Source organism: Phragmites australis, chromosome 2, assembly GCF_958298935.1.
Source record: "Phragmites australis chromosome 2, lpPhrAust1.1, whole genome shotgun sequence".
Lineage (NCBI taxonomy): Eukaryota > Viridiplantae > Streptophyta > Magnoliopsida > Poales > Poaceae > Phragmites > Phragmites australis.
The window spans coordinates 7,178,020-7,191,101 of record NC_084922.1 but is presented as its reverse complement, the minus strand read 5'-3'; the positions used below and the strand labels follow the sequence as shown (position 1 = coordinate 7,191,101).

At 45.5% G+C, this 13,082-nt stretch overlaps 2 protein-coding genes across 3 annotated transcripts; both read left to right on the top strand.

Moving 5' to 3' along the window:
* The first annotated feature begins 259 nt into the window (after positions 1–259).
* Positions 260–3,076, top strand: LOC133897055 (pentatricopeptide repeat-containing protein At5g66631-like). The gene has a single exon (XM_062337637.1). The coding sequence runs from the start codon at positions 800–802 to the stop codon at positions 2,666–2,668; it is 1,869 nt and encodes a 622-aa protein (XP_062193621.1). The 5' UTR covers positions 260–799; the 3' UTR covers positions 2,669–3,076.
* Positions 3,077–3,572: 496 nt separating this feature from the next.
* Positions 3,573–11,783, top strand: LOC133897038 (uncharacterized). 2 transcript variants are annotated; one of them, XM_062337632.1, is made up of 20 exons: positions 3,573–3,905; positions 4,155–4,177; positions 4,293–4,462; positions 4,634–4,738; positions 5,248–5,260; positions 5,341–5,474; positions 5,785–5,880; positions 6,308–6,362; positions 6,912–6,993; positions 7,363–7,561; positions 7,678–7,837; positions 7,918–7,955; positions 8,833–8,914; positions 8,984–9,088; positions 9,213–9,238; positions 9,373–10,516; positions 10,604–10,713; positions 10,810–10,961; positions 11,235–11,295; positions 11,423–11,783. In XM_062337632.1, the coding sequence occupies exons 1-19, from the start codon at positions 3,864–3,866 to the stop codon at positions 11,289–11,291; spliced, it is 2,793 nt and encodes a 930-aa protein (XP_062193616.1). In that variant the 5' UTR covers positions 3,573–3,863; the 3' UTR covers positions 11,292–11,295; positions 11,423–11,783. The 2 variants fall into 2 exon arrangements, with proteins under 2 accessions (XP_062193616.1, XP_062193611.1); XM_062337627.1 differs by having other exon boundaries at positions 11,410–11,783.
* Positions 11,784–13,082: the final 1,299 nt, after the last annotated feature.

The following is a 13,082-nucleotide window of genomic DNA, read 5'->3' as shown; positions in this document are numbered from 1 at the left end:
TAGTATGTGCTATGGAGGCCATGGAAATGGGTCCCATTGTTCAAAAAAAATGATTCATGCCAGGAAAAGGAAAAACTAAATAAATTTAATGTAACGGTCACTTTCATGTTCATTTCTAATATCAATTGCTTGCATAGTTCGAAATTATAGAGAAGATAAATGGTTATTTATTGTTATGCATCTTGATTAGTATTTGAGTTGTTGTTGCACTTGCAAAATTCTTCAAACGCTGTCGTTTAATTTAGTGATCAAATGATGATGTGCAGATTATGCAGCATGGCGCGCAAAATCCAAGCCAGCTTGTTTGCTGGTGTATCCTGTGGCTGCCCTTCTTTGTCCTGAATTCCCTGTGCCTACTTCCTTGGGCTCGCAATGCTGATGATGCTCTTCTAGCCGTCTCTCTCTCTCTCTGAGGAACGGCTCATCGTTAGAAAATGACTTCTCTGCGGTAACATCTTTCTGCTACTAGTAGTTTTTGGGCTGACAGTACCGATTGCATCTACGGATCCACCACAGTCATGCTTCTCCCTGTGTACGTTTTCTCTTTTCTTGATTGTATTATGTGCTACAAAATCATCTGAATTTACTGCGAGGAATAGTGGAAGAAACTGAGAAATTTGTGTACGAAATTTGTTGCTAAAAAATGTAATGACTGTGGCCTGTGGGCACGAAATTTGTGCGCCGTCCATCCTCCAAACTTGATGATCGGACGGGTCCCGGGCCCCGTCAACCATCCAGTTCTCCTCGCGGGGTAGCAGTGCTACGCTACAGTCGTTCGCTTGTTTCGGCCGCCGCCGCGATGCCCCCGCCGGCCGCGCCCACCACCCGCGTCGCCCTCTACCTCCGCCGCGCCCTCCTCATCGACTCCCTGCGCCTCCGCCTACGCTCCCCTTCCTCCCGGCCCCAGCCGCCGCCGCCCGACGACCCCGTCGTCGCTCTCCACGCCATCCGCGCCGCGCCCACGCCGTCCTCCGCGCTCTCCCTCTTCCGGGCCCTCCCCTCACCCGCGCCGCTCCCGCTCTTCCACGCGCTCGCCTCCCGCCTCGCCTCCCTCGCCGCGCTCCCCGACCTCCGCGCCCACCTCGACTCCTTCCCGCTGCCCGCGCCGCCGCTCGCGCGCCTCCGCCTCCTCGCCGCCGCGGGGGACCACGCCTCCGCGCTCGACGCCTTCGAGTCCCTCCCGGCTGCCCCGCGCCGCTCCGCCGAGGCGCACAACATCCTCATCAACCTCCACGCCTGCGCCGCCGACCACGCCGCCGCCGTGGAGGCGTTCCGCGGCATGGTCCGCGAGGGCGCGCTCCCTAACGCCCGCACCTACACGGTCGTCATCGCCCACCTCACTTCCGCGGGGTTCGTGGACCAGGCGATCGAGGTGCTCCGCATTCTGCCGTCGCTGCGGGTGCGGCGGACTACCCGGCAGTACAACGTGCTCGCCGAGGCGCTTGCGTCGGCGGGGAGGTTCGACCAGCTCCGGTGGCTCGTCCGCGAGATGGCAGTCGTGGACGGCGTCATGCCCGGGCCGCAGATGCGCGCTGCCATCGCTGCCATGCGGGAAGGGGGGAACATTGATGGTACGGAGGACTTCGTCCACGAGCTTTCACCCAACGCAAGGATCGGGTACGCGGTGGACGACGTCGAGGGTGAGGGAGACAGCGAGGAGGACGGCGACGAAGGTGAGGTCAATATTGAGGACAAGGACAGAGGCAACAGAGATAGGCAGACCCTGAAGCCATGGCTGGACCCGCGCGAGCTCGCCAGGGCGTTGGACGGCTGGGACGCGCGGGAAGTGGCCGAGCTAGAGGCCGTCGGGCTCGTCTGGACGCCGCGGCTGGTGTGCAAGCTCCTGCGCTCGTTCAAGAAGGCCGAGACAGCGTGGGAGTTCTTCTGCTGGGTGGCGTGCCGCCCCGGCGGGTTCGCGCACGACCGCCACACGGTGGCGAGGATGGTGGCCATCCTCGCCCGCGCCGGGCACGTCGAGCTGGTGGAGCGGCTGCTCACCAAGGTGCGGTCGGACGGCATCCTCCTCCCGTTCGCCACCGTGCGGCTTGTCATCGACTTCTACGGCCTCTCCAAGAAGGCCGACGCGGCGGCCAGGGTGTTCCGGGACGCTGAGTCCATCTGCGGCCCCGTGTCTAGGCCCAACCTCGCGCTGCTCTGCTCGTCGTTGCTGCGAACGATGGCCAAGTGCCGGAGAGGCCTCGACGCCATGGAGCTCCTCGAGGAGATGATGGCGCGGGACGTGCTCCCGGACCTGCAGACCTTCTCCGGCCTGATGGAGCACCTGGCCGGAGCCGGCGACCTCAAGGGCGTGCACCGGCTTCTGGGGCTGGTGCGGCAGTGCGAGCTGCAGCCCGACGGGTACATGTACAGCGTGCTGGTCAGGGCCTACTGCAAGCAGGAGCGCGCGGCGCTTGCGCTGAGGGTGTTCGACGAAATGCGCACGGCCGGGATCGCGCCCGACGCGCCCACCAAGGCGCTGCTCGTCAAGAGCCTGTGGCGGGAGGGGAAGCTCCGGGAGGCGGCGCTGGTCGAGGAGAGGTGCGAGGAGGCCGCCGGTGGCCTCCCGGAGGCGTCGCCGGGGCACGTGTGGACGGCCAGCGCCGCGGACTTGAAGAAGGTGCTCGACATCTACTCCGCCTGCTTCGCGCCGCCTGCTGCGCAGACGTGAACGGGATGAATGCGTCGCCCATGCCATTGACGCTTCGTCTCAGAATTCAGATTCCAGGATTACAATTTCCTCGTGGCAGCATGCCGATCGGTTGCTCATCTCGGTGCAACTGCAGAAGAAGCATGGCAACGACGAGGATGATTGCTTTGCAGCGCAATTGGACAGGAGCCTCTTGACTCTTTAATCGCTAGAGCTTGGCATTGCTTTGCTGCTACCTGCTGCAAGGCTGTTGTACAATGTGCTTAGCGTCGTTTTGTTGCCATCTATGGCGATATCGAGTGCAAGGGACCTTTGTAATCACATTATTAGCACGAAGACGCAATCCAACCTACAATTTCTGCTTGTCGCTTGGACCTGAGATTAATTTTTACCAGGAGTTGTTGTTGAATATAGACTCTGTTTGACAAAGTTACTCCAAGTTAGATTTTAAGATTGTAGACTAAAATAAAATAATTTAAATATCGATTTTTAATATAAAATATAAATAAAATAACTCACTAAAATACAATCAATGTATCTATAGCTATAGTTACACAAATTCCTAAGGTATTTCTTAGTGCTAAATCTCTGTCAAACAGACTCTTTCTAGACAAAATCGTGATTTTAAAAATGAGTTGAAGGGTTTGGTTTTATATGGTAGAAAAGAGGATGTAAAAATGGGGGGTTATTTGGACCGTTGTAGCTTCTGAAATAGTACAAAATTTGTAGAATAGATCTTCCCGAGTCTTACAAAATTTGGGCAGACCCATAAGCATTGTGTTGTAAATTGTACTGAAGAATCTCACTTCCATGTACGTACAAGTGTTTGATACATTGTTTCTGCCGTAAAAGGCATTCCATTATAGAAAATTTGAAAATTCATTAGGATTTTAAAATACTGAAAATTTGAATTATTTCAGGCTTGGGGTCTAGATCGATTCGGGCCGACACTAGACCTCAACTCGGTTCACACCACCGTCCTCGTCGGCTCGTCGCCCGCGCCCGCCTCTTTCCACCGCAGCACGCCGGCCACCGAGGAGGAGCGCTTCCCTCGTCGTCGTCGTCCTCCTCCACCGCCCCCAACTCCGCCGCCCCCTTCGTCGTCGTCCTTCCTCCGCGCCGCTCGCCTACTGGTACTGGATTGGCGTGGAGCCGAGACCCGCCCCGACGGGGGATTGATCGATTCCGTTGGGAGATTGCTCATCGCCTGCTCATAATGCTGCAATGGATGGGCGGTTCGAGGAGGAAGGTTTACGCGGTGAGTACTCGAATTTCTACTTTAATCCCCTATGAATTGTGCTCCATCGCACTTAATTTGGGCAATTGACATGATTTCAACTGTTTCGTGCTTCCCTTGTGCAACGGTGGTTTAAGGTTGGCATGGACACACCAGAATAATTACTGAGCGTAGCAGTTTTTATGTTTTGTTATGGTTTGTAACAAGGTGCTAACATTTGGTTATGTTTGGATGGATTTGCGTTCTACTTATTCGGCCTGAAATGAGCAGTCCAGGAAGTCCACTCTGAGCAGGTAACTTTCCTAGTTTACCGATTACAGTTTCTAAAGTTCATTCTGTTTGTGTTAGCCATTTTTTTTTATGATGACTGGACTGACTTCTCCACCCTTGAAATAAAATGCTCGGCAGACAAAGGCAGTACTTCGAACAAAAGAAACGGCAGCAGCAGGGGCAAGGGCTACAGAACCAGAATGACGTAGCAGGAGGTCAAGCTTCCCTTGATCAGGAGCCTCGATCACTTGATGTTCTAAACATCAACAATCTGGCAACTCCAGATAGTCATCATAATGAATCCGCAAGTGAGCTTCCTCAATGTTCTGATTTTTTAGGTCTCAGCGGAGAATTTTATTTTTCTGTGGTTAATCATTTTACCCTTCTAGCATAATTCCTGTAATTTCTGGACAAGTGGAACAACTAATGTCACTTGTTGGCAGACTTTTCTTAGTATGGTTGTTTTACTATCATTTCAGATGCAGATGGTGCTATTCCACAAGTGGATTGCATTCTTTCAGAAGTTTGCCCTACAGAGGCACTAAAGAAGATCACTTCGTTATGCAATAGCAACAATGAAGAAGGTAAGGGTTCAATCTTCAGTACGTCAGTCAAGGGAATTCATTAGGATTTGCTTATTTTCTTGTGACTATGGTATTTCAACTTTTCAACAAAGGCATATTAACAATGTCATATGTATAAAAAAAAACAGTCTAGGTACTCCCTCCAGTTTCTTTTACGTGTTGCTTAGGATTTGATGCGGCCTCCAGAGCATAATTTTGACCATTACTTTGCCCTAATCACATGGTAGCCAAAAGGTACTAAAAAAGTATTAATACAGAAGCATTTCCATCTAACATATCGGAATTTTTCTTATTTATATTCGTGGCCAAAGTTTTAAAAGGTTGGCTGCACACGTTATAGGATGACATCTAACTTGGACTGGAGGTCATAGTAGGTATACGTCTTTCTCTTTTGAATATGTGGCTGCTGAAAGAAGAATGAGATGATATGCTATTAATTTCTGAAGTGTGTAATATGCCTTTTTGTTACAGTAAAGTTTATCAGAAATTAATTTGCTTCTATTCTGCAGGCTCTCAACCAAGGTCAGTATCTCCACACAGTATGGTAAGAGTGTGCCTGCATTTATCTTGTTTTGTGAGATCTCAGCCTTGTACATTGGCAGATTGTCATCACCCTTTGGTCATCAAGATGATGCAGCAGCTGTTAACTCCCATGAAGAATCTCTTGGTTTTAAAATATCCCCATCCATAAACTGTAGCACCAGGCAGCAAAATCAAAATCTGGAATTCCAAAGTGGTGATGTTTCCTTCACTATTACCAATCATTTCTATTGTCCCTACTGATTGAGTTACTGTTCAAAGTATGCGCAACTACATGAAAAAGGAAATTTGTTAAAATAATATGTCCTTATAGAAATGCCTAGTTTGGTTAGCAATTATTTCTTTCAACTAGAGTTCAAAGGAGCAGTTGCAATGTCAGCAGCTGTGTAATTGAAGAATGCAAACATAAACATAAATTTGTATGAATGCATAAGTTGTATAACTGGGATTGATCCACTTGTTATGTATTATTGAAACTCCGGTTTGACTATGATTAGTCCTTGCAGAAATTTCACTTATTGATTTGGTCAGTTACGAGGGATCAAAGAATAAGTCTACCGCACGACCTGCCCGTGAAGCTCATGTTTCATTTTCTGTTAAAGGTGCATGTTTCAACACAATCATTAGTTGTTTAATTTCTTATTTCTTATAATCTGTCAAGGATTTTTTTAGTTGTTTATTATTAGAACTAGTTTTGCAGCAGTTGGGAGAATGAGCAGTTTGCCTGTGCTAACAGGAAGAAATACTGTGCAGACTTGCAGATCACTTCACAGTTGAACTAATGTATTGCTTGTATCTTCCAGAAGGACCTGCACCTAAACTGCATCCTTATGTTGACATTTGTTTCATTTAGGTCTTAGTGATCGTAGCATAGTTTGATAGCAAATGCATTTCGCTGTGAAGTTTGTGTGACCTCTGTGGTCCACCTGTCGCTAATATTGTCCCTGATCAACCTTAGTTCACTGCCTTCTGTTTCCTTTAGTAACATACTATAATGGTTCGTTAGACATCCATCTGCTTCTGTTTCAGGCCTTGGTCATATCAAGATGGAAACACCTCCGCATTCACCAAGATCCATCAAAAGGTTGAATGATAAGCTTAATTGTTAATTAATCTATGTCCCATATGAATATTTCAGCTATAAAGTTAATTTGGTGCGAGGAAGTTTAAATAATAGGTACTGTTTGATTTTACAGAAAATGGTAGTATAAACCCTTCTTTCTGTTTGTGGATATTTCTGAAAAGTAGGTTGGGACTTGCCAAAACGAAGTTCAGAGGTGCAAAAAGTGAGACAATCATAGGACAATCGTCAGTTCTTACTTTATTTGCCTCAAGGGAAAAAATGTTGCATTGAAGAAACTATCTCTAGAGGGTATTTTGTATTGCAACAATCAAATTCATCATATTCGTAATCTTACCCTTGATACGTAGAATAACAATCAACTGGTCCAGTTCACATAGGCTTCGGTCCAAAAGTTCTAGTTTGCCCACCTTGGCTGTAGTTAAGGTAAAGCTCAATGGGTCGAGAACTCCAATCTTTCCTCACATGTGATATAAGTCATGTCTGTCGCTTCCGCACAGGTTAAGTGATACATCCAAATCTCAACTATATTGCATTGATGTGGTGATGCAGGGTTTTACCTTTGCCTCCAAAGGCCACGCGGTTCACACATAAAGCAAAACGGTCTATCCCCTTTGATGTCATGAAGGCATTGGTGAGAATTTCAGACACTTTCCTCTTTGAAATCTAATCTTTTTTCAAAAGATAGGCAGAAAAGAATTTGAAGAGAGGTTTATTCTACAAAAGAAAAAAAAAGTGACTTGGTAATTAAGGTGGATCCAATACTAGGACTGAGAGTTAGTAATTCCATTTTCATTTATTATTTTGTACAGTTTCATAACCTCAGAAATCTTCAGTGAACTCCTTGGAGAAAAGTTCTCCTTATACAACTTATATGATAGGTGTTTTTCATTAGACTACATGACAAATTTACAATAGATTTTCTTATCATATCTAGATGTGTTAATTGAATTTACCGTTTTAAAAGTAAGAATGTAAATGATTTTTGTATCATTTTTAACAGGATTCTATGAAAAGTATCAATGTGCTGAAAGAGCGAAGACCATCAGATAAAATGGATAGTATTTTAGATAAATCAGACTATGAAAGGAGGAAACAATTTAATTCCTATTTTCCAGATTCATTTAAGAACCATAATGCTGACCACTATCCTGAGGATGAAGACATGTTTTATGAACCTCAAGCTGAATTTTTTTGGCAATGTAAGTTCTGCCGTGTCACAACTTATTACTGAGCCTCGCAAGCGACCACTCATGTTTTGTGGCCTAAGAAATTATCACACCATATATTCATGATTCTACTTTTTCGTTCTGAACAGCAAAGCGCAGTGGATCAAATGGCAATCTAGCTGATGAGAATTCTGATAGACTGTGGAGGATAGATCAATTTAATTCAGAGGATTATTTTCCTACTCCAAGAGAGGAACATTTTGATACAATTGACTATGGATTTAAAGACATATACTCTCCAGAGCGAAGGTTACTTCACGTATATTTTGGTTTGACTAATAAACCTAATAAATTCTATTGGCTACAAATAATTCAGTTTCTCCCTGCAGAAACTCAACAAGATCTAGCACAAGATTTGAGAATACAGGTTAGAATTGTGTGTATCTTTTATGTCCCATAGCTTACAGACCAGTGGGCATTCCACGTTATTTCTACTCATCTTTGCCAATTGATTTCTAACTAGGGTGCACTTATACTATGATATGCTGAAGTGATCATGATTTTATATGTTCCAGACTTCCAATACTATTAGAGCATTTCTCATCTAGCAAGTTGCCAAACTTGGTTTGGAGACTTGCTTTACCTTCTCTTAATTCATCAGTGACAGGTCCACCTAGCCGGTCGAAGTAGGCTTGTTGAACGGTGCTCTGCATTCATGCAGTTCTGCTTTTCTTGTGATATCTGGGAACACGACGATAGCGCGTTGGTAGAGCGCCCAGGTGTGGTGCCGCCGACCCGGGCTCGAACCCGGGTACCCGCGAAAAAATCCCTCGCTGTGCTGGTTTACGCGGTCCCTCGTGCGATAGTGCAGTTGCGCCGGCGTTCGGGGGTTTCTCGACCTTAGCTAAAAACCCTCGGGACGTCTCTCCCAGGGGGTCAGAGTTTTTTTTTCTTGTGATATCTATGAGTTGCTTGGAATTTGTGATACAAGGTGCCAAACATGGGTTGGAAACTTGCTTTACCTGTTCCCAGTTCATCAGCAACTGGTCCACCTAGCATTGTTAAAGGAGACTTGCAAAACAGTGTTCTTCATTCATGTAGTTCTGCTTTTTCTTCTGATATCTATGAGATAGTTGGAATTTGTGATGTAATCTTTGTTTTTTCGATTACATTGTCATACTAAGTCAGCCTAGCATGATGCTTGCATTCCATACTTGTCATACTTTGATTAGTTTATTTATGATGACTATCCTGTTTCTGCTCTGAGCCTTTTATGTTTCTTATAATTGCAATTTTTGTTGAAGGAATTCCATCGTCACAGGACCTCTTTTCTGATCATGCATTGATGGATGATGATGAGGTTACTGAACATTTCGAGTGGGAAAGGTAAGCAGAATAAAGCCTCATGCATACTATATTTATACATAATCTTGATCTTTCTGTCATTCTGGTCAGGCACCCACCAAGTAAGAAAGTATCCAACTCAAATAGCATTTTTGGTCCTTCTGCTTGGACCTTTGACATGGAAGATGATTCAGAGAAAAGGAGGAGCCCATTAAGGTACTGGAGAATCAACTTTTAACTGTCTGAGTGGGTTCTATGCTCCTGATTCCTGAATGTTCTTATGTCATGCAAAATTATTATGAGTTTTCTTGCTGATCCTTTCAAAATTATTCTTTTGCAGTGAAGAATCACGCACATCTGCTGCAGGTCAGTCATTTTTACTCTTGACTTCTGCTTTTGTCTTCAGCGAAGACTCTTTACATTGGTATATTTCATTGTAGACTAGGGGTTACATTATACACTCTATATCTTGATATTTCCCCCCTTTTTTCGGTTCGAAGCAATGAAGGATAGAAAGTGCAAGAAACCATCACCGGCAGTAAAGAATGAGATGAACAAGACGGATGAGTTTCATATAAGCTTGGATAAGCCAGATATTCCAAACATGGATGCACATCTTCATGGGATGTCACTATTTAACAATCCAGAAAAGGTGGATCATGAAAGAACAACAGATCAAAAGAAACTTGAAACAAGTTATTGGCCAGAAAGGGTTACTGAGCAACCAAGAACTCGAGAACCAAGCTGCCGTTTATCACTTATGGAGAAATTTGCCAATTGGGGTCCTCCTACCTCCCATCTGAAGGGTAGCTCTGGATTAACTAACCCATTGAGTTGCAGTGTAATGCGCGAGGATAAAGCCTCTTTCAGTTCTGCTCCTGATTTGAGCATGTATCAAACCGTGGAGTCAACTGAAAAGAGACCTACTTCACAAGTTCATTCTGTTTTTCACAGACCTGATAATTCCATTTTTGAAGATGGCATTCACATGCAGTGTCCAGTTTCAGATATCTTTGGTGATAACATTGAATTATCAAACCCATTTGGTGCCAAGGATCTTCAGGGTGACATTTATATGAGTACTTTCTTTGAACAGAAGGCAGACAAGAAGCAAGAAGATAATTTTGCGACTTTCAGCAATCGAAATGCTGATGTTTTTCCTGCAAAGAAAGCATTGAGTTCTTTAAGAAAAACTGTAGGTCCACATATTACGTGTTCACAGCCTTCTGGCAAGGATTCATTGAGGCATGGGTTCAGTCCTGGTTTTAATTTTCAGGAGTCAGAACTAAACACATTTTGGGAGGATAGGCATGTTAGTAATGGCACTTTTCAGGTAGATCTTGAGTTGACTGATCTACTGGCAAGAAAAAACAATGATAAGAATGAAGGCAAGATTGAGGCATCTGAGAAACCAGATACTAAGATGTTAACAGAAACATGTAAACTCTCAGCAGATCACAGAAATGAGATGAGTGGAACTGAAACATGTTCTGATTGCTCAGAAGTGTCCAGTTATCCTGAAGCGCAGAAGGAGACATCAGCAGCAGCAACACAAATTCCTGCAAACTTAAGCTGTCTTCAGGAAACCTCAGCAGAATTATTCCAAGTTCATGCTCATGTTAGACCTGGAACGAGGGAAAAGCTGTAAGTAGTGTTCCCATCAAATGTCTTTCTTCTAAATTGTTGTATGTTCACGGATTTACCGGAGGCTCTCTCATTGTCCATTTCTAGAGATAATCCTGGTGTTGACTTCGAAGCTCCATTGCATTTGAGAAGCACGATTCACAATGTTGGAGATCATTCTAAAAGAAATGATATGCTCCAGTCTCCTTTCGTTGGAGGTTTGTTGCCCATTTCTCTGTAGCTTGTCTTTCTCTCTGTATGTCAACTTAAAAAGCAAAAAGTTTCATCCATGTCAATATGTTGCTGATCTCTAGAGGAAGTGGGAATTGAGAAGAAGATAATAGCAAGCGTGTCACCAAACAACAGTGATGTTCAGTATCAGTTTATGCTTGAACAACGTGTTCTCCGACGGCTCTGTGTTCAGAAGATAGTTGTGGCTACACCAATGAAGGACAAGCTAGATAAGGTAATGTAAACCAGCTAGGTCGTAATTAATAATTCCATATTGCTCTCCTTTTTTCCACTTGTGATTGAATATATGCCGCTGTTATTGGGAATGAATTACACATGTCCTAAGAATGTCATTCTGTGGCATCATTTTGATGTGAGGAAGTTGGTCCAAAAGATACTTTGCTGATGTGCAACTTCGTTTGATGCATAATCCTTGTGGCAAACTTCAAATAGTGTTGTCAGAATAACCTTTTATGAGTATCATATTCTGCTCGCTCTATTTCTACAGGATAAGTGCTTCAGGATGGCAGAGGATGGATCTCATGTCCTTGCAAAAAGCGTCTGAACAGGTAAACAGCATGAATATGAATTCAGTCTTCTTGTGTTCGAGTGACTTGAGTGTGAATCATGAAATCAGAGTTTATGAAGAGTATTTAACATTCATCGATGTTACCTGTTTCAAGCTGTGATTCTCAGGAGAGGAAAGGGCAATGTGGGGCATTTTATCTGCAATCATTTGAAGCCCGTTTAAATGCATGAGCTAAGCACGCACCTACCAACGTAATCAGATCCCCAATGTCTATATGCTCATTTCTGAAGTGCACCTCACTCTTTGGCATTATCTGTTCCAGAAGATCAATGTTTTTTTTCCCTCCATTGGTTTTGTACTGATGGTTTTCACCGTAAGCTCGTGTTACTGTAGACCGTCTGGAAGTCTGGATAGTAACTTCTTTGTTGTTAGTGATTCTGGAAAGAGTTATCTGAATGATAACCCTTTTTTTCTGAGAACGCGGTGCAAACCTATTATATTTCTGAAAATTAAGTTCAGTTCTCCAAAGCTGCAGGATTGAAAGCCATCTGATTGTGCAACCAAAATGTACCAGGTCCTTGTACTCTGAACTTTAGCAGTATAATACTCAAACAGGCAAACTGAGTAACTGACCTATATGTAAAAGTCATTGAATAAGTATTGCAAAAACCATAAATTAGTACCACTACTCTGTAACCCCGAATGTTCTCCATGATCTTCGAAGGACACGTTAACCCCCCTATCATTTATACAGTAATCTGAACATGAATTGACCTAGTGTGCATGTCAGCAGCGGCAGAGCATTGTTGTGGCCAGGGTGGGCCGTGACCCCTCTGGCCCAACAAGTTTTCTATATTTTGTAGTGTATTTTAGGTCTAATCTCTAATATTTCATTGATTCAGTCTCTCTACGGCCTAATTAGAACCCATTTAGCTTCATGGGCCTTCTCTGAATTTCGGTCCAAGCTCCGTCACTCGTGTTAGCACAAACACTTCCTACCCAGTAGCCACTTGGATTCCACTGATCTGGGTGAAATGGTGATGGAAACAACCCAGTAAAATTCTACTTGCTGAAGAGCCACTGCAGCCTCTGCTTGGGCAACTGGAGCAGGCACTTATACTTGTTGAGAGATGGTGGCTCTAAGAGCTCAAAGAATCTTGTCACCATGATGGCAGCGACGGCGACGACAAAGATGACGAGACGATGAACCGCAGCACCGTCGGCTCTGTCAGTTCCCACGCCTTGTAACACTGGACGGGCCTCGGCCATGCTCAATTCTGTTGCAGCCAACACAGACGCAGGCAAGCAAGAAGCCAAGCATTGAAGTGTTAGGCCAAGAAATCGGTTGGATTTGATACAACAATGGTGTGATCGATCATGGACATTAACCTACCCAAAGCAACCGACGTGGGATTGCTGGAGCCCGGGCGCCTAGCACGGTGGCTTCTTGTGTCGCTAGAGGGAAGTGACCCGCGACACCGTGCCCACTTGCTTTGTAGGAAATGGAGGACCTTGCAGGGTTTCCGGGTCTCGCTGGGCGCTGCCGGAGGAGGACGATGGGTGCCGCATTGGGAGGTGACGGCGAGGAGGAGCAGGGACAGGCGCTTCTCGCTGTGGCCCCACCCCGGGAGCACGTTCTCCGCGGTGGCACGAATCTCTAGCCCGCCGTAGTGCCTCAGGCTCACGGCCACCGACCACGTCGGCGGCCCAGATGGCGACGACAGCGACCGGATGATGTGGTTGGTTCGTTCGCTGCTTTGCTTCCTGTGGCAACGGTCGAGAGGTGTGCAGCGCACCTCTGACCGTCTATGTAAATCGTGAGGAATG